General features: G+C 46.2%; 1 protein-coding gene across 4 annotated transcripts; it reads left to right on the top strand.

The window, feature by feature from the left end:
- The first annotated feature begins 1,099 nt into the window (after positions 1-1,099).
- Htatip2 (HIV-1 Tat interactive protein 2) lies at positions 1,100-16,068 on the top strand. 4 transcript variants are annotated; one of them, XM_052161885.1, is made up of 6 exons: positions 1,100-1,144; positions 1,524-1,775; positions 4,140-4,247; positions 12,818-12,955; positions 14,623-14,684; positions 15,345-16,068. In XM_052161885.1, the coding sequence occupies exons 2-6, from the start codon at positions 1,581-1,583 to the stop codon at positions 15,568-15,570; spliced, it is 729 nt and encodes a 242-aa protein (XP_052017845.1). In that variant the 5' UTR covers positions 1,100-1,144; positions 1,524-1,580; the 3' UTR covers positions 15,571-16,068. The 4 variants fall into 4 exon arrangements, with proteins under 4 accessions (XP_052017845.1, XP_052017861.1, XP_052017839.1 ...); XM_052161901.1 differs by having other exon boundaries at positions 1,121-1,144; positions 1,580-1,775; XM_052161879.1 differs by lacking the exon at positions 1,100-1,144 and adding an exon at positions 1,151-1,311 and having other exon boundaries at positions 1,580-1,775.
- Positions 16,069-17,606: the final 1,538 nt, after the last annotated feature.

Here is a 17,606-nt window from a genome sequence, read left to right as displayed (position 1 = left end):
TGTGTGTGTGTAGTACATCTCATTTGACTGAGCGATGCAGCATCACGCTCACAGCCCATCCTTCTTGTTCGGGATCCCAGGTTCTTGGGTCTGGGAGAGGCTGAGTTAGATCAGGCAAACCCACATCATGGAAGGAGAGAACTGAATCCTGCAAGGGGCCCTCTGACCTTCATACACCCATCATGACACCCATACACACACACACACACACACACACACACACACACACAAATAAATAAATAAATAAACAAACGCAATTTAAAAAATATCTCAGAGTCATATCATTCTAATCTCTATGCATCCAAAATCCAGGGCAGGCTCAGTGTGGCTAGCTATGCCTGTTGTGAGGTTTGGAAACTCTTCCTATCCCAGCCATCCAGAAGGGGGCCGGCCTCTGGGCGGGAAGATCAACCTGAAAACTAGTCAAAGGAGCCCACTTGACTTCTGGTTTGAGTGAATAGGATGTGTGTCCTTAAAGAGGCAAGAAATAGTTTTAAATCGAGCTCTGCTTTTTTGTTTGTTTGCTTTACTTTACTGATAATTTCATATACTTATTGATTTTGATGTTACCCCAGCACTACCCTCTCCCATGTCTGTTTTGAGAGCTTCTTCTCAACAAGTTCTCCCCAGCTCTTCAGACAGAAGCTCATACATTTCAGGGTATCCTGGAACTCAGAACTCACTGTTTCCAAGGAGGGCCATCCTCCTACCTCTGCCTGCTGGTGTTGCATGCTTGTGCCACCGCATCCAGCTTCATCCGGGGTTCCATGTATGCCAGGCAAGCACTTGGTTAGCTACATGCTATGTCCCCAGCCTGAGAAGGGGCTCATTTTTAACTTGGGGGTGTGTGAGATTATGCCTTCCAATACGTGATGGAAATTAAGGGTCAAGTCTGGGATGCCTTTTAGCTAAAACATGAAGGCTCTGGCCCCAGATGCTTAGGAACGCGGTTGCGAGGACGGTTATGGAGGGATAAATCTGTGCTGGGGTCAAGCATAGCCGCAAGCCCCAGCTCTGCTGCAGCTCAGCCCCATGGTTCGAGCCCTAGGTGCAGCTCCCGCGCAGGGGCGGGTCCCGCGCTCAGCTCCAGCCGTCGGTGGGGCGGGGCTTCGAGCGCGCAGTCACCCGGAAGACGCCGCGGCGGGTAGGCTCCGGCTGCACCTCTTGGGGGATCCTTGCCGGGAGGGGAGACATCGGGGCTGCAGGCGGCGCGATGCTCGGTCCCACGGCGCTGGGCGCGGTGGTAGCCTCGCTGGTGGCTTCAATGCTATTGTTGCAGCGTGGGGACGAGGGGTCCGGGGCTGCCCCCAGGTAAACCCCGGGTAGGGAATGGAGCCTGGCCTTGCAGCCCTGCCCAGGCGGGCCGGGTTGATATGGGCTGCCGGCCTGGGCGCATCCAGCCAAGCATTTATGAGGTGCCCGGATTGGCCACCATCCTGAGCTGTGACTCAGCACTTCCCCAGGGTTGGGACTGTATAGAGTGAGTCTCTTCTGCCCAACAGTTAACAACCCTTGTCCCCCAGGGTAAAGAGTGTCCCCTAGCACTCTGACACACTACCCGTGGGTGTTGTTTCCCCAGCATGGCGGACAAGGAAACACTGACGAAGCTTCGGGAAGACTTCAAGATGCAGAATAAATCCGTCTTTATTTTGGGCGCCAGCGGGGAAACAGGCAAAGTACTTTTGAAAGAAATCCTGGGACAGAACCTGTTTTCCAAAGTAACGCTCATTGGTCGGAGGAAGCTCACATTCGAGGAGGAGGCTTATAAAAATGTGGTGGGTATTTGAGCTGGGGCTAAAAGGGAATGAATGTAGCCGCAGTCATTTTGCTGAGTGGAAGGTGTTGTATCCAAAGGCTGACCGCTGCCAGGTGGTGATGGAGACGGAGAAATGATCAAAATTGGGCACGACTGATCTAAAAGAGCCCTTCCATCAGTCCCTGGGTTGTGCTTGGCTTGTAGGCCTTCCTTTTATGCTATAGCGTCCTGCGATGCCAGCGATGCTGTCCTGTGTTTGTAATGGGAAAGGCGCTGTTTGTAGTTCCTAGAGCACACTGCTTTCACATTTTGCCTGCCCGTGTATTTCACAAAGTCAGAATGGAAATGTGTAACAAGGACTTTTCTCCCAAATTTCTCCCAAGCAGGAATCCACCCCGCTAGACTCTCCAGATTTATGTGTTTGTAAACACATACTGCCTTCCTTCGAAGTTACAGCAAACGGTAATGCCAGACTTCCATCTGGTAATAATGCCCAAGTATCTTAAATTGGAGAGTCGTGGGCATTCTGTTCTCTAGTAAACAAGAGTTTCCTATCTGCAGCAAATTAAACAGCGTAGTGTGCTGCTGGGACCTTAAGGCAGTCTCCCCTGGGCCCCACGTTTTGCCTGGTGTGCACACTTGCAAATACACGTCTTTGATTTCCATGATTTCCTGGTTGTTTTGTTTGACAAATGCCTGATGCACCAGAACTGGCTGATTAAAATAGACATCTCTGCTTGGGCTCAGGTGGGTGCTGGGTGAACTCCATAGTCTGATTTCCTGAAGCCCGGAGAGATTCCTGGCAAGTGGAGCCTAAGACTGCAATTTTCTTTGAGAGTGGAGTCTTGGTGGCACTCCTCTTAACCAGGCGGTATTTAATAATTTAATTTTTCTTTAGTATAGTATATACCTTGCCAGGAAAATCCTTCAGAAGGAACTGAAGGTAGTGACAGCCCAAGATTTCATCTGAGCTAAGTCCTGTGTGATGGAACACGGCGCATCTGAAGGCAGTCCTATACCCTTAGATATAGTGGCTTAGGTTTGACACAGTGTTTCTCTAACTAGGGTAGGCTGCACTCAGGACCCCTGCCTCCGTTTCTGCCAGTGGCATCTCTCTCAGCTTGCCAATTTCAGCGGAGATTAGAAATACCATAGAGGAGAACACGAGAGGCTAGGGATGCATCCCAGTTGATAGAGTGCTCGCTTAACACAGTTAAAGCCCCTGGTTCAGTCTCTCGAATGCTGTGATTGGATATGGTGGAGCACACCTGTGATTTTAGCACTTGGGAGGTAGAGGCAGGAGGATGAAGCTCAAGGTCAGCCTCAGTTATGTGGAAGTTGGAGGCCTGTCTGGCCTTGGGAGAGAGAGAGAGAGAGAGAAGGAGGGAGGGAGGGGGTACGGAAATATTGAGGAGGGAGCTGTCCAGCTGCAGAGGCTGACTCACAGGTATTGGCAAGAGTGCTAAGAAAATGCCATTGTCTCGGGTTCCTTCTGGCTCATTCTAATGAAGGTAGTTCATGAATTGAATTGAAGATTAGCACCTAGACATTACAGCTGAATAAAATTCAGACATACATATGGTCAGCAGTTAGACACAGGTTGGGAGAGATGGCTCCAAAGCTAAGAGCACTGGCTGCTTTTCCAGAGGTCCTGGGTAAGATTTCCACCATCCACATAGTGGCTCACAACCATCTGTTAATTCCAGTTCCTGGGAACCTAATGCCCTCCTCTGGGGCCCTCTGACAGTATGTACATGTGGTGCACAGATGCGGATGCAGACAAAGTGCCCATACACATAAAATGAACTTTAAAAAAAAATGAAAGCAATAAAAGCTTTGTCACGGTTGTATATCTCTTCGTACCAGGCCCACGATTCAGAGGCGGAGCCTCTTTGAGATTCCAGTTACCATTTTGTCCCCACATTCTACCCAAATGGTTTCCTTCCTGGTAAAATATAGAATGGTATTTTTGTTTTCCCAAAGGTAAGGTGCACATGACCTTGGTATTAGAAATCTGACTCGCTCGACTGCAGTTACATGTTCTGTGGACATACATGTGCATCATTGATCTGATGAAATGTTTTTCATTGCTTGGTACCCAACCCAGGGCCTCACATGTATCTTGGAAGCACTTGGCCACTGAGTGGTCATCTGCACTCAACTCCAAATTTTCTTTCTTTTTTTTTTCTTTTTTCTTTTCTTTTCTTTTCTTTCTTTCTTTCTTTTTTTTTTTTTTGGGTAGGAAAAGGGGAATTTGGCAAATTTGATGTTATGAGCTCAGAGACGCCGATAATCACTTGTCATTTATTCTTTACATCTCAAAGTGTTTTGTCTCTTTTTGAAGTGTATGAAGTTCAGTTCCATTGTGCTTTCCCTTGTCTAGAATCAAGAAGTGGTGGATTTTGAAAAGCTGGATGACTACGCTTCTGCCTTTCAAGGTCATGATGTTGGTTTCTGTTGCCTGGGAACCACCAGAGGAAAAGCTGGAGCGGTGAGCAAGAAAGAAACCCTTTTCTCTTACTGGCCAGGCAGGACTCAGGGATCTCTTCCTTCCTTTCTTCCAAGGATTTGCTTTATTTCTTTTATGTGAATGTGTGCAGGGGAGGGGGGTTGTGTCCACATGAGAACGCAGGTGCCCACAGAGTTCAGAAGAGTTACAGGCATTGGTGAGCTAGTACTGGGAACCGACTGTGGGTCCTCCAGAGAAGTACTTTGAGATCCCAACTGCTGCAACATCTCTACAGCCTCAGGGATTCCTTTCTTGTTTACTCTTTCTCCTGGGGCATACCGCAGTGCTTCAATGTAAAAATGTACTTAAGAGTCCATCTGCTGTCCCATCTGTATTATACACGGGATATTTCAGATAGGGTCATCATCTCTACGTAATAGCCTCTGAGTTAAGGCTGAATGCCAGATACATCACAAGTGTTTACGTGATCCAGCCTACAGCAGACGATACAATCATCACAACATCCCCTGACTAAAGGAAGCAGCCAACAGTCTCTGGGCAAAAGCAGTTGGCTCATGCTGTGGGCGGCAAGCTCTAGATTTCCATGATGAATGTTTTAGGCTTGAAGCATTTTCCTCTCTCTTATGTGCTCCAACCTGCTTTCAAGCCGTCCTTCAGACTTGGGAGCTAGCTCATCAGAACCCAGAGGCACGATTCAGTCGCCCCCGTGCTGACTTAGCCACTGCAGTGACTCAGCCCAGGCGTGACTCAGCCCTCACTGACGCAAGACTGCTTTAATACCTATTTTATTTTCTCTTTAATGGTGTCCTAAATTGAGTCAGCCCCTGTCCAGAAGCTAGAGTTTACTGCATAGTTAAAAGTCATGGTTTATAATACAGATCCTGGGCAAATGTTTACACATCTTTTTCATTTAGATCTTGAATATGATTTGTTCCTCTGGCTGGATTGCATGCTGGAGTCCATATATCTATTAGATATATAGGACATTGATTCTGATTCTGCTATAATGATTATAGTAGCTTATTTATTTTGTTTTATTTTGTTTTTTTGTTTTGTTTTGTTTTGTTTTTTAATCACTGTGACAAAGTACCTGGCAAAGCAGCTTAAGGAAGGTGAGGTTTATTTCAGGTCACAGTCTGAGGGCCCAGTCCAGCTTGGTGAGGAAGGCCTGATGGCGGGAATGTGAGGCAGCTGGTCCTTATAGCTTTAGTATGGAGACAGAAAGGTGATGCCAGGGCCCAGTTCACTTTTGCCCTTCTGTTCAGTTTAGGACCCCAGCTCATGAAACAGTGCCACCCACATTTAGGGTGGGATTCTCACCTCAGATGAACTCAGTCTATCTAGAAATGCTCTACAGTCATGCCCAGAGGTTTGCTTCCAGGTCAGGGCAAGTTGACAGCATCAACCTCTCCAGTGACTTACTCTAGTTTTTTGTTATTTTAAAATTTTATTTTTATCTTTCAAAGTGTGTGTGTTTTATAGGTGCTCATGTAGGCCAGAGGTATGAAACTATCTGGAACTGGAGTTAGAGGCAGTTGTGAACCTCCTGGTGTGGGTGTTGGGAATTGAACCTCTGAAACATAGATTAAAGACCTGCCCTTACTCTCTGAACCATCTGTCCAGTAGTTGTTCTAAACCAGTAGGTTGCTGTGGTTGTGAACTGTGGGTGTCTACTGGTGTCATAGTGACTTGGTTGTATCTCTCTAAAGCAGTTCTACAAATGTCTCCAGCAGAGGTGGACATCTGTGGTCTGTGCAGTTTTACACTTCCAACCTGGAAGCTCGGGCGTAGGAACAAGATTACAGAGAACTTTGCTTTCTAAAGAATTGCAGTTCTTCCTCCGGAAGGGGTCATGTTCCTGCTCGGCTAGTGCGGTCCCTTCTCTCCTGGGTCCGTCATAGTAATGAGCGTGTCTTCCACAAGCACACTGCAGTTCTCGGCTTCAGGCTCCAGCCTGGGTTTGGCAATGAGATGACTCAGCAAAGGGAACTGCTGCATTAAGCATAGGATGAGGCAAATATCATACAGTATTGGGGAAAATGTTAAATGGTGCACTGAAACCGTAGTTCTAACCAGAGGATTATAGTCTTTTTAATCAAGGTGGCTCTCACCTACCTCTTAGGCTACTCCGGGCCTTTTGTTTGTCTTTACATCAGGTTGAAAAGATACAGGTAATGAATGGGTACAAAAGGGCAAAGAACAGCCAGGAGAATAGTCTCAGAGATGAGTTAGTCATTAAAGGATCAAGAGGATATTGGCAGGGAAGTAAATTGTTGCTGTTTCTAGAAAGGTAGGTGTGTGTGTGTGTGGTATGCATGTGCACTCAGATTTCTGTGTCAGGGTGCACATGTGGAGGGCAAAGGACAACTTTTAGGAATCTCTCCCACCTTGTCTCCAATGCTTCAGGCTAACTGGCCTCCTGCCTTCCAGGATATTCTCTTGTTTCTGCCTCCTATCTTGCCTTAGTAATACACTGCATACCGCGTCATCTGTGTTTTTTGTTTGTTTGTTTGTTTGTTTGTTTCTGTAGGTTCTAGGTGTCAGACTCAGATTACCAGGACTTTTAAGGCCTGGTGTGGTAGTATGTACCTGTATTCCCAGCACTTGAAGGACCAAGGAGTCCAGGGCTACATAGTCCGTGTGAGACCAGCCAGGGGTTTGTGAGGCCCTGTCTCCAAAGCAAAGAACAGAGTCCTTTAAAAAAAAAAAAAAAGCTAATTTAGGTTCAGAGTTATGACGCTGTTTGGAGGTGGTGGTAACTCCAGTGGCTCGGAATCATGGTTCAAAGGGGCTTGTGGCTTTCTGAGAGCATCCCTGCTTGCATTCTGGCTCACTAGGCCTCTTTGGCGAAGGACAAGCCAATCGGTTGATTGGCTGGGTCCTGCACAGCTGCTGGCAGACAGGCTTCGTCTCTTTCAGTAGCTGTTTGTGACAGGCATACTTTTTGCCTCCACAGTCAGAGTCTTCAGGAGAGAGACTTGGAGAAGCGTTGGTTTCTGTTTCAGTGTTCAGATCATCGAGTAGCTGGCTATTCCCTCTGTGAGCCTTTGTGGAGACGGTCTCCTCAGATGCCCCTATCGAAGTAGCATTGGGCTAACAGCAGCATGTGTGACCTCTCAGCTTTGCAGATTAGAAGTTTAAGGTCAGGTGGGTGGGTCCAACTGCTGGAAGCGTTTTCTTCTGCGCTCTCCCCCGGCCTTCTGATGGTTTTCTTTACACAGACCTTTTCCCTATGTATGTGTGTGGCTGTGTCCCTATTGTCTTGTGTTATGAGGACATAAGTTGTTGACATTGCATGAGGAGCCAGTTTGCTCAGTACAGCCTCGTCATTACAAATTAACTCTGCAATGATCCTTTCTCCAAGGGAAATTACATGCTGAAGTACCAGGGCTAGGATCTAGACTATTTTTTAACCCATGATTTTCCATTAGAACTAGATGCTAGGCAGAAGAAGTCTTAGCTTTCTTCAGCTGTTTACAAACCAGTTTCTTTCATCAGTGGCGCTTAGATGCTATCTCCCTTTCACACTCGTGGGCCACGGCTGTGTAGCTGGTGCAGTGGCTTTCTGACTTGGCCCTAATCCAGATGTGTTGGGTGAGCATCTCTAGGGTTAGAAGCGTGGAGTCTGTTGTGCAGGTTCCTTGGGAGATCTGATACAGCTGGTCTTGCTTCCCTGTTGGACTTGCCATTGGGAGGTATGGAGCTATCTTCTGCTTTTCCAAGCACTGTAGTTCTAATTAATCTTGCGTGGTCTAGGGAAGGCTGGGATACCCTTGGGAAGCAAACATACCTTGAAGAGCAAAAGTCAAAGACTGCTGGGAATAATGCAGTTCCCCTGTGTGCAGTATGAGAAAGATTTAGGTACCAGGTTTGGGTGGTTTTACCTCCTCATGTATCTCCCCTATTGGCAGTGGACTCTATCGGTCCAGATTTGTGGATACTGTCAAATTCTTGATCCTGTTAAAGTGATTCATGCAGCCATTGCAACATTTATTAGGCATCTGTAGAATCGCATGGCTTCTGATTCCAATAATATATTCTGATAATCCAGCCTGGGTGTTGAATGCCATGTTACCATCAATTTCTGTATGGCCTGTGAGAACAGCTGTTTTTTAAGTGCCTGAAAATGTTATGGCACATGAAAACACAGTACGTTCTAATTTTAGTTTCCATAGATAAAGTCTGTTTAGAACACAGCCAAGTTCATTGAACCTCATGGCATCGACAGCCGCTTCTGTGTGGTAATGGCAGATCTGTGGCGGTATTAGTAGGTCCCTCGTAGCCAGCATATTTGTTTCTGTTCCTTTCTGGGATAAGATGCCCAGACCTGTTCAGAGCACCATTGTTTTATTTGATGTTCAGGAGGAGGCTTGAGAAGTGGTGAAGTCCTTGATAGTGCCAAGGACTCAGATCACAGGTAGCTGTGTAGCCGTGTAGCCCTACAGGCCTTGAGTATGTATGGCAGTGTCTGCTGAACACCCCTCATCTACCATGCAGCCCTCTCTCCCCTGAGAGTGACTGAAAAGAACGCAGTGATGGGCTCAGGAATCCTCAGTGGCTGGTTGGCTTGAATTCCTGCATTTTCTCTAAGAAAGTGACGTCTCATTTCTATGCATCAGATAGGGAGATGCCATCCAGTACACACACACAAGGTTTTGGGTAATACAGTTCTCCATCTATCAGTGTTTTGTTTTGTTTTTCACTCTGATTTAGGGATAAATTGAAAAGAGGTGAAGGAGCTAAACAGAATCACAGCTGAGACCATTTTCACAGTGATAGGTCTTCCTCCTCTGGAAGGGCTTGGAGACTGTTGTTCCAGAATGTTCTCTGATACCATCAGTTTTTAGATATCTTGTTTTAGTTACCTTTCTATTGTTGCAGTAAAACACGGTGGCTAAGACCATTTGTAGAAGGGATTATTTGGGCTTATGGTTTTAAAGGGTTAGTGTCCATGATGGCAGAGCAGAGGCAGCAGGTGGCAGGCTTGGCGGCTGGAGCAGCAAGATGAGGTTCTGAACCACAAGTAGGAACCAGAGAGCCCACAGGAAACTGAAAAACTTTGAAACTTCAAAGCCTGCTTCCAGTAGCATACCTTTTCCAAAAAGATCACATTCCCCAATAAGTGCCACCAATTTGAGACCAAGTATTCAAGTGCTTGAGACTATGGGGGGTCATTTCTCACTCAAACCATCACACTTGTTGACATGAGTTGTTCTTGGCCTGTAATCCTCTCACTTGGGAGGTAGAGGCAGAAAGACCAGGACTTCAACATCATTGTTGGCTCCTACGTGAGTTGGAGGCCAGTCTGACCTACATGAGATCCTATCTCAAAGCAAGAAGAAAATAACAAAGATGAGTTGTTCGAGAGCCACACAATTGTACTGTTTTTAATTAGTTTTCAGATATTGGTAAAAAGACTAGAAGATGCATTTTTATTTGTTTGTTTGTTTGTATTTGTTTTTCCAAAACAAGGTTTCTCTATATAGCCCTGGCTGTCCAGGAACTCTCTGTAGACCAGGCTGGCCTCGAACTTTACTGAGATTCACCTCCTTCTGCTTCCCAAGTGCCAGGATTAAAGGAGTGTGCCACCACTGCTGGTGAAGATACATTTTTGTATTTTGTATAATAAGACTCAAGAGTATCTGCTCATGGTGTGGTCCTAGGTGTGTGCATTTTTTTATTTATTAGATCCTGGGAAAGAAATTTACAATGGAAACTTAACTCCTTATTCTAGAAAGTTTCTCCATCTTCGAGTAGGACACATTGGCTGTGGGATTTAAAGACTCACTACCACAATGGAATTAATACTCTCTGAGGAGAGGTGGATTCCCTCTCTGTGTGTGGTTAGACAGTGAGGTACTTTTTCAGAAAAAATTGTCTCTAGGGTACAGAATAGCTTCTGAAGTTTGTTTTTCTCCTGCTTTTAATTTGAGCAGTAGAGAACAAGAACGAGAGTAATATTAAATCAAGCCATGTATAATATTAAAGCCATGTACGCTTCTTCTCCGTATAACTAAAATCTTCCTTATGCCACCCTCCCCCAACCTAGCATGCATTGGTGTCTCCAGGCATTCAGAGAGGCTTCACTCCAGCTTGTTTTCTGAGTCCTTGGAAGCTGTTGACTGTTTTGCTTTAGCATCTCATTCAGCAGCTAAAAGGCCACGCCGTCAGTGTGAAGGAAGTGACATTTAAAATTTGGCGTGCTTGGAAAAGTACGTATTTATAATGAGCTTGAGGGCTCAAAGGATTTGTGAAGTCGGTTGGGATTAACAGCCATTGATTGCTAATAAAACAATATTTAGCTTTGTCCGGAGAACAGCCCTGGAGAAAGGTGTAGGCACCTTGTCACCAGAGCCCATTGAGTCGGGATGATGGGCTGGGGGCGGGGGTCCACACGTTGGCGTGGGTGCTGGTCCTTCAAGGAGCTGTTGTCAGTTGCTAGCTGGGCTGGTGAAAGGAAGGACGCCAGAGGCTGATGGCTGGGGTGGTATTGATATGCCTTCGCTGACTAATCAGCTTGAAAGAGTCCACGGTATTTATGTCACTTTAATTCCCATCAAACAATTGGGGGCGACAGCACTCAGTTAAGGGGAGGTTGACCCAGAACTAAAGCCAAATAAATTAGGGTTTCAGTTTAATCAAATTATCCCTCTCCTGGCCCTGGATTAAGCGAGAGAGATAGCGTCAGTCTGGAGGCTTGTGATTGGCTGAGCCTCTCTTATTTTTAAAAGAAAAAGAAAAAGCACTGGAACACAGACAGCTATAATAATCCAAGCATTGTGCTAAGGCAAGACAAAATGTATGTTACTAGCCAACCATGCAGTGTGAATAATAAAGCAGTTATTAAAGTTGCTTTTAATTGGAGTAATGGGAAGAAATAAATATGACAGAGACCCAGGGAGGCTCTTTCTCGGTTTGGTGTTTGTCCTGTCTATTCTCTGCGTATCTAAAAATGCCCATTTTGCGAAATCAAGAAATCAACTTTCTCACTCTCTCTTTCCTTAAGTCTTAAAATTTGGTTTGCTTCACTTAAAAAAAAATCGTTTATTGTGTTTGGAGACATGGTCTTGCTATTAGCCCTGGCTGGTCTGGAACCTGCTATAAAAACCAAGCTGGCCTCAAACTTGCCGTGGTCTTCTTGCCTCTGCCTCCCAAGTGCTGTGACTACAGCACGCACACCTCACCTGGCTCTTTAGCACTAATCTTAAAAAGCAGAAACAGGAATTCCAGCCAGCGTCTAGTTCAAGCTGGCAGATGAGTTAACTGAGCATCGACGTTCAAAACACAATGATGACAGTGACAGTTCCTTCATGAAGAAATGAGTGCCGGGGCTGGAGAGATGGCTCAGTGCTTAACTGCTTTTGCAAAGGACCTGGGTTCGGTTCACTCTGGGATGTGAAAGCGTGCATCCTTAGGTGAGGCTCTCGGGCAACCCTCTCCCTTTTCCCCCATTACCCTGTGGTTCTGCTCTTATTTTTGTTTTTCTGTTTTAATCCTAACTGGATTTACCTTTTTATTCAGCTGTTTTTGGATGACTATATTTTGCATTCTGAATTCATATCACTGACCTCACTGGACTGAACCTAGGGCAGTGTGGGGAGAGGGAGTCTTCAACCTTGTTGCTTTTTGTAACTCAGGCTGTTTTCAGACTCACAGCCCTCTCTAAACATTTAAAAGTGTGTGTGTGTGTGTGTGTGTGTGTGTGTGTGTGTGAGCAAGCCAAGCACACTTAATGGCAGCCTGAGGACAGTTCTGCAGAGTTGGTTCTCTCCTTCCATGTTGACACAGGTTTGAGGTTTGGAACTGATGAGAAGCAAAAAAGAAAAAAAAGCGAAGTTGTAAAATCGTTTACAGAAATGGGCTGGGGCTGCAACTCCACAGGTTTGACAGGTTTGAGGGTCACGGTGGCAAGCATCCTTACCCACTAAGTCATTTTGGTAGGTCCCCTTATAACATTTTTTGATTATATGCTTGCCAGTTTTTTTTAAAATTGAAAATGCATTGCCGTATAAAATCCCAAGTATTGTGTAAAGGCTCCACATAAACTAGATATCAAATTTCCCATTCTCATGGTGCCTGGGTGTTCCCATGTGGTACTTTGGAGAACTCAGCGCGGTGGAACTGATGAGAAGCAAAAAAAAAAAAAAAAAAAAAGCGAAGTTGTAAAATTGTTTACAGAAATGGGCTGGGGCTGCAACTCCTCAGAGAAGGGTGTGCTTGTGGTAATGAGGCCCTGTGTTCAGTGCTGAGCAGTGCAGTAGACCAATTAATCAACCGATAAATAATAAATAAATACTGACAAAAGAGGAGGACCGCTGAGGCCCTGCTGTGTCCTCGGCTCACAGTGGGTTGCTCGGTGTGGTGCAGTACCGTTCGTCTTTGCTGCTGAAGCTGTTGTGTCCATCTGGAGAATCACAGCCCAGCCTTCCCCAGAGCGTCAGCCTGGCTTTCAACTATGGCTTAAATGTGTTTTATTTAGAACCCCATTTCCCCTAGGCCTCCCAGTCTGCCACCCATCCCCGGGGAAGGGGCATCATTTTTTAACATGGGTGTGTAACATCCGGAAATAACTCATGTCTTTTTGCCCCCAGGAAGGATTTGTTCGCGTCGACCGAGATTATGTGCTCAAGTCTGCAGAGCTGGCGAAAGCAGGAGGGTGCAAGCATTTCAACTTGCTGTCCTCCAAGGGGGCAGATAAGTCCAGCAATTTCTTGTACTTACAAGTAAAGGTTTGTGAGTGTTCTGTTTTCCATAGTCGTAGGGAAACTGACAATACTAAGTAACTAGTATAATCTCTTAAAAAATATTAAACGCATTATATTGTGTAATTTTCAAAGCCTCGAGGGACTGTTTTGGGAGAAATATCCTTAGAAGGCAGGTCTGCTTTAAAAGATGACTTCTGATGTGTTCTCCATGGATTATGTAATAAAGTGGGTGGAGCAGAGGGAACCCTGGCCTTGGATGAGTGGCTTCTCTGCTATGGAGACTCCCCCTCCATTTTTCTTGTGGCCAAGAGGACAGAATAGTTATGCCTTTTGCCAGTACAATACCTGATTCTTTCTGATTTTATCTAGAAGGTTCCATTTCCTAATGGTGAAGTAGAGTTGCGGCTGCAGGAGGGCAGACCTGGCTTTGGGCTGTGTGTCTTTGGATGCAGTCATCTGCCTTCAAGACAAGAACAGTGCTTAGAGTTTACCAGGCCACAGACTTTTCAGTGTGAAATCCTTTCACAGAAGCACACGTGCCTTTTGCTTAAATCCCTCCAGCAGAAGGGGCTTTCATCTGTTTACCCAGGTTCAAGGCACTTGTTTAAAAGTCTTCCCCTGGACATGCAGTGGGTGCTTTATGAATGCTCCTCCTCGGGTCCACACTGTTGTTACAGGCATCACTTGAGGATCCTCACTGCCTTAACTACAGTTCTGTTTTGTTTTGTTTTCAGGCATGACACCCTGAATTCTTGGCTCCCTGTTTTATTGGTTTCTAGGTCTACTCCCTTGGTCTCTTTACTGAGTGGACCTTGAAGAACATGTCCCATTTTAGCTCCCCTGGCCTCTCTGATTATGTCCCTGGTGTGAAAAGTCATGGCTTTCTAATGTAAAGCATCTTCTATTTATACTTTGACTTGTTTTTGAGATCTGGGTGGAGTTTGCAAATGCTCAGAAGGGACTGACACAGAGGGCCATCTCTGATCCACTGGGTGGAGGCTCATCTCCTGACCACCATGTTTGTCTGACCCATTGCAACTGCCTGTACACTAAAAAGGTGACCGTAGGCCTGGAGCTCTGAGGAGGAACTGAACTGGATTGATGCTTCTTTTACCCTCTCTGGATCTGCTTTGACATTGATAAGTGAGAGGAAGTGTCCCTGGAGCATGGCCAACCCACCAGGGGCCATATACCCTTAAAGAAAACTCATTGTCCCTCCCCTAGAAGTCATCAGCTGTCCATAGCCACCTCCATGCCTGGCTTGATCTTGTGCAGGCAACTACAGCTGCTGAGTGCTGTTATGTCCAAATGACACTGTTGCAAAGGTCCATCCTAGCCTCTGAATCTTACAGTCTCTCTGCCTCTCCTCCCCTGCAATGATCACTGAGCCTCCGGGATTTGGGGGTGATGTCATCATGTTTATGGCTGAGCCGTCCACTGACCGTTATTCTCTGCACTTTGACCAATAAATAGTAGATCAGTGTCATTGTGCCAGGATCAAATGGCCTCTTCTGCCAGGTCCAGCTTGAGGCTCAGGATGTCCTTTGGGGTTGACTTGACACTCGAGAGCTGCGGAAGCAGATTATCTTCAAGCCCCAGGGACTCCCTAGCAGGCTTTACCTGAGTGCATTGTTCTCAGTCAAACACTGATTTTATTTTTATTTTATTTATTTATTTTTGAATCTTAACAGGGAGAAGTGGAAGCCAAGGTTGAAGAGTTAAAGTTTGATCGATTCTCAGTGTTTCGGCCAGGGTAAGTTTTATGCTGCCAGGAGTAAGCAGAGAGGCTGACAGCTAAGAACATCTTGTTCATCCATTTGTGAACAAGGTCAGCCAGTGGTGAATTGCTTCTCTGAAGGACCCAGCCTTCAGCTTTGAAAAAAGAGTAGCTTGGGGCTGCTTTAGAATCATACGGAACTTACTGGAAGTAGTTGCAACATGCATTTTTTTCCTTACATGATAAATTTTACTCACTTATTTTTTTTTGTTTGTTTGTTTGTTTTGCCTTTTTAACCCCTTTATGACTAAATCAAATTTTACAACCATCACAAGTGATTTTCCTGAAGTCTGGAGGTTGCAGGTCTGAGAGAGAGGTGTCACTGGGGTTGGTGTCTGCTGAGGTGCCTCTCCTCCTCGTGGACACTACCACCTACTTTCTCGACGTGGCCTCACATGGCTTTGCTTGTGCATGAACAGAAAGATATCTGGTGTCCTTTCTTCTTGGAAGGACAGCAGCCCTATCCCATTCTCAATATCCCTTAACTGTAATTACCTCCGTAAGGGCCAGCTCCAAGTACAGGGACCTTAGGGGTTGGGCTTCAGTTGACAGGTTTTGGGAACAGGACTCAATCTGAAGTATCCCACAAGGTCCAAATGCACCTGCCATCTCTTCCTCTACCTTTCTGTCTCCTAGAGTCCTACTGTGTGACAGGCAAGAGTCTCGTCCAGCTGAATGGCTGGTTAGGAAATTCTTCAGCTCTCTGCCTGAGTCTTGGGCCAGGGAGCACACTGTGCCTGTGGTGACAGTGGTTAGAGCAATGCTGAACAACCTGGTGAGTCCCAGCAGCGGACAAATGGAACTTCTGGAAAATAAGGCCATCCTCCACCTGGGGAAAGACAGTGATGGGCCCAAACTGTGACCATGCTGGAGGACATTCGTGAAAACCTCAGTGCCTGTCACCAAATTAGTCATTTTGGGCTCTATAAAAAGTCTCTTTGTGATCCTTTGTGGTGTCCTTCTGCTCAGCCATGCAGCTCCATGAGGCGATGGCAGTACTCCCGCATCAGTTGTTGAGAAGCCCTGTTGTTCGTGTAAGTCATGCAGGAAGCTTTTGGAGAACAGGCTGATATCACAAACCTATGCTGTGTAGGTTGCAAACAGGGATCCCTGGAGGTCCCGGTGCCTCTGGCTGTAAGGCCAGCTTTGAAGCACTCCTACAGAGCCACCTGAGCAGAGGGGCCCTAGCACTCCAGGCAGGTGAGTGACCTTGAAGCTCGATGGCAGTCTGGTCTCCTCATGGCACGGTGCTGATGGGCTGCATGTAGCTGAGGGAACACTGTGCCTTCACTCTGTGGCAACACAGAAGCTACGAAACAAGCTTCTGTAATTCACCGAGGAATAAAAGCAAATGGAGGAACCCTGTGTGCTGTTTCGGTTGCTGAAAATGGTGGAGGTCTTAGTGGAACGGAGCAGCGAAGGCCCCTGGGGATGGCGTCACAGCTCCTAACACTGCAGGTGTCTACAACTGTAGGTTGTATATTCTTGACACTAATAATTCCCCAGCAATCCTAGAAAGTCATACTGTTACCTTCATAGCTTTATTTTTTCATTTAAACTTCTATTACATTTCTATTCTTGTCCTTACATTGCAGACGGGGAGTCTGAGGCACACTGTTGCTGTGCCTTGCTCAAGGCTCTACAACTGAAAAGCTAAAGCTAGGCTTTATGGCAGGGTCAGGATAAACTCCACTCAGGCTGATCCCATTGCATGTATTTAGTGTGTGTGTGTGTGTGTGTTCCCTCAGAGGCCAGAAGAGGGCATTGGATCCCCTGGACCTGAGTTACAGATCTACCTATGTGTGTGCTAGGAGAGCACATTGTTCAGGTCTTCTGGAAGGGCAGCAAATGTTCTTCACCACGGAGCCATCTACCCAGCTCCCTGCAGTTGGCCTCTCTAACCACTCTGTTAAAGTACCCCATGTCTGTCTATTTCTAGTGGTTTCCAGGTAACTTAGTAGATTGTGTATGCATAAAACTTAAATTATTGTGTTTATCTCTTGGTCCAGGCTCCTTACAATTCTAAAATTCTCAAGGCACTAAACTGTGAAAGACTCAGTGTGGTGCACTTTTCAGTTGTTTTGGGAAAGGTCTTGGGTAGCCCAGGCTGGCCTCATATTCAGTAAGCAGTCCAAGATGACGTTGAACTTATGATTCTTCTTCCTCTACCTCCCAGGTGATGGGATTATAGATTTGCCCCATCATGTCTGGTTTCTGTAGTGCTGGGATCGAACCCAAGGCTTTATGCATGCTAGGTAAGAAGGCTACCAGTGGAGCTATGTTACCAGCCTGAGGTGATTCACGTTAAACAGGCAGGAAAGGAAAACAGAGAGAAGTCAGTGCCCAGGGGAGCACATTGTGCCAGTTCCATCACGGGGCATGTGCAGCTTCCTTCCGTGCTAGGGAAACCAAGTCACTTGGCTTTAATGTCTGTCTGTTGTCCCGATTGCACTTCAACTTCTGGTGGACACTGCTGAGTGAATACCATTCCCTGTTTATATTCTTGGAAGACAGTGGACATTGTCAGTGTTGAGCCTTCTAGAACAGACTGGGATCTTGGCCCGTGAGCTTTAAGGAGACAGAGCTGGATATATACCTGTAATCCTAGCACTAAGGTGGCTGAGGCAGGAGGATCAAGGTCTTCCTGGATCACATAGTAAAACCCCATCTCAAAAATAGAAGTTTTCTTTCTGCTGGTGGTGTTCCCTTGTAGCTGGGCTTGGAGGGGCCTGGATGTGTTCCCATCATAACAGTCTTGGGCTTTGAGAAGAAAAGTAAAGCAGCCTTTGGAGATACCCACAAGAATACACTGAGCTTTGTGGGCTCTCAAGGCGGCCAGACTCAGTGGCCAGTTTTAAATTCTTCTCTACTCTTTCTGCACATCAAACATTCAGGAGA

The sequence above is a fragment of the Apodemus sylvaticus genome, chromosome 1 (genome assembly GCF_947179515.1).
Source record: "Apodemus sylvaticus chromosome 1, mApoSyl1.1, whole genome shotgun sequence".
Lineage (NCBI taxonomy): Eukaryota > Metazoa > Chordata > Mammalia > Rodentia > Muridae > Apodemus > Apodemus sylvaticus.
This window is presented reverse-complemented; position numbering and strand designations above follow the sequence as displayed.

Coding starts and splice junctions, on each gene's coding strand:
- Htatip2 (XM_052161879.1), top strand. CDS start 1,214: ATGCTCGGTCCCACGGCGCTGGGCGCGGTGGTAGCCTCGCTGGTGGCT. Junction 4,248..12,817: donor CCAGAGGAAAAGCTGGAGCG/GTGAGCAAGAAA, acceptor TTTTGCCCCCAG/GAAGGATTTGTTCGCGTCGA. Junction 14,685..15,344: donor TTCTCAGTGTTTCGGCCAGG/GTAAGTTTTATG, acceptor TCTGTCTCCTAG/AGTCCTACTGTGTGACAGGC.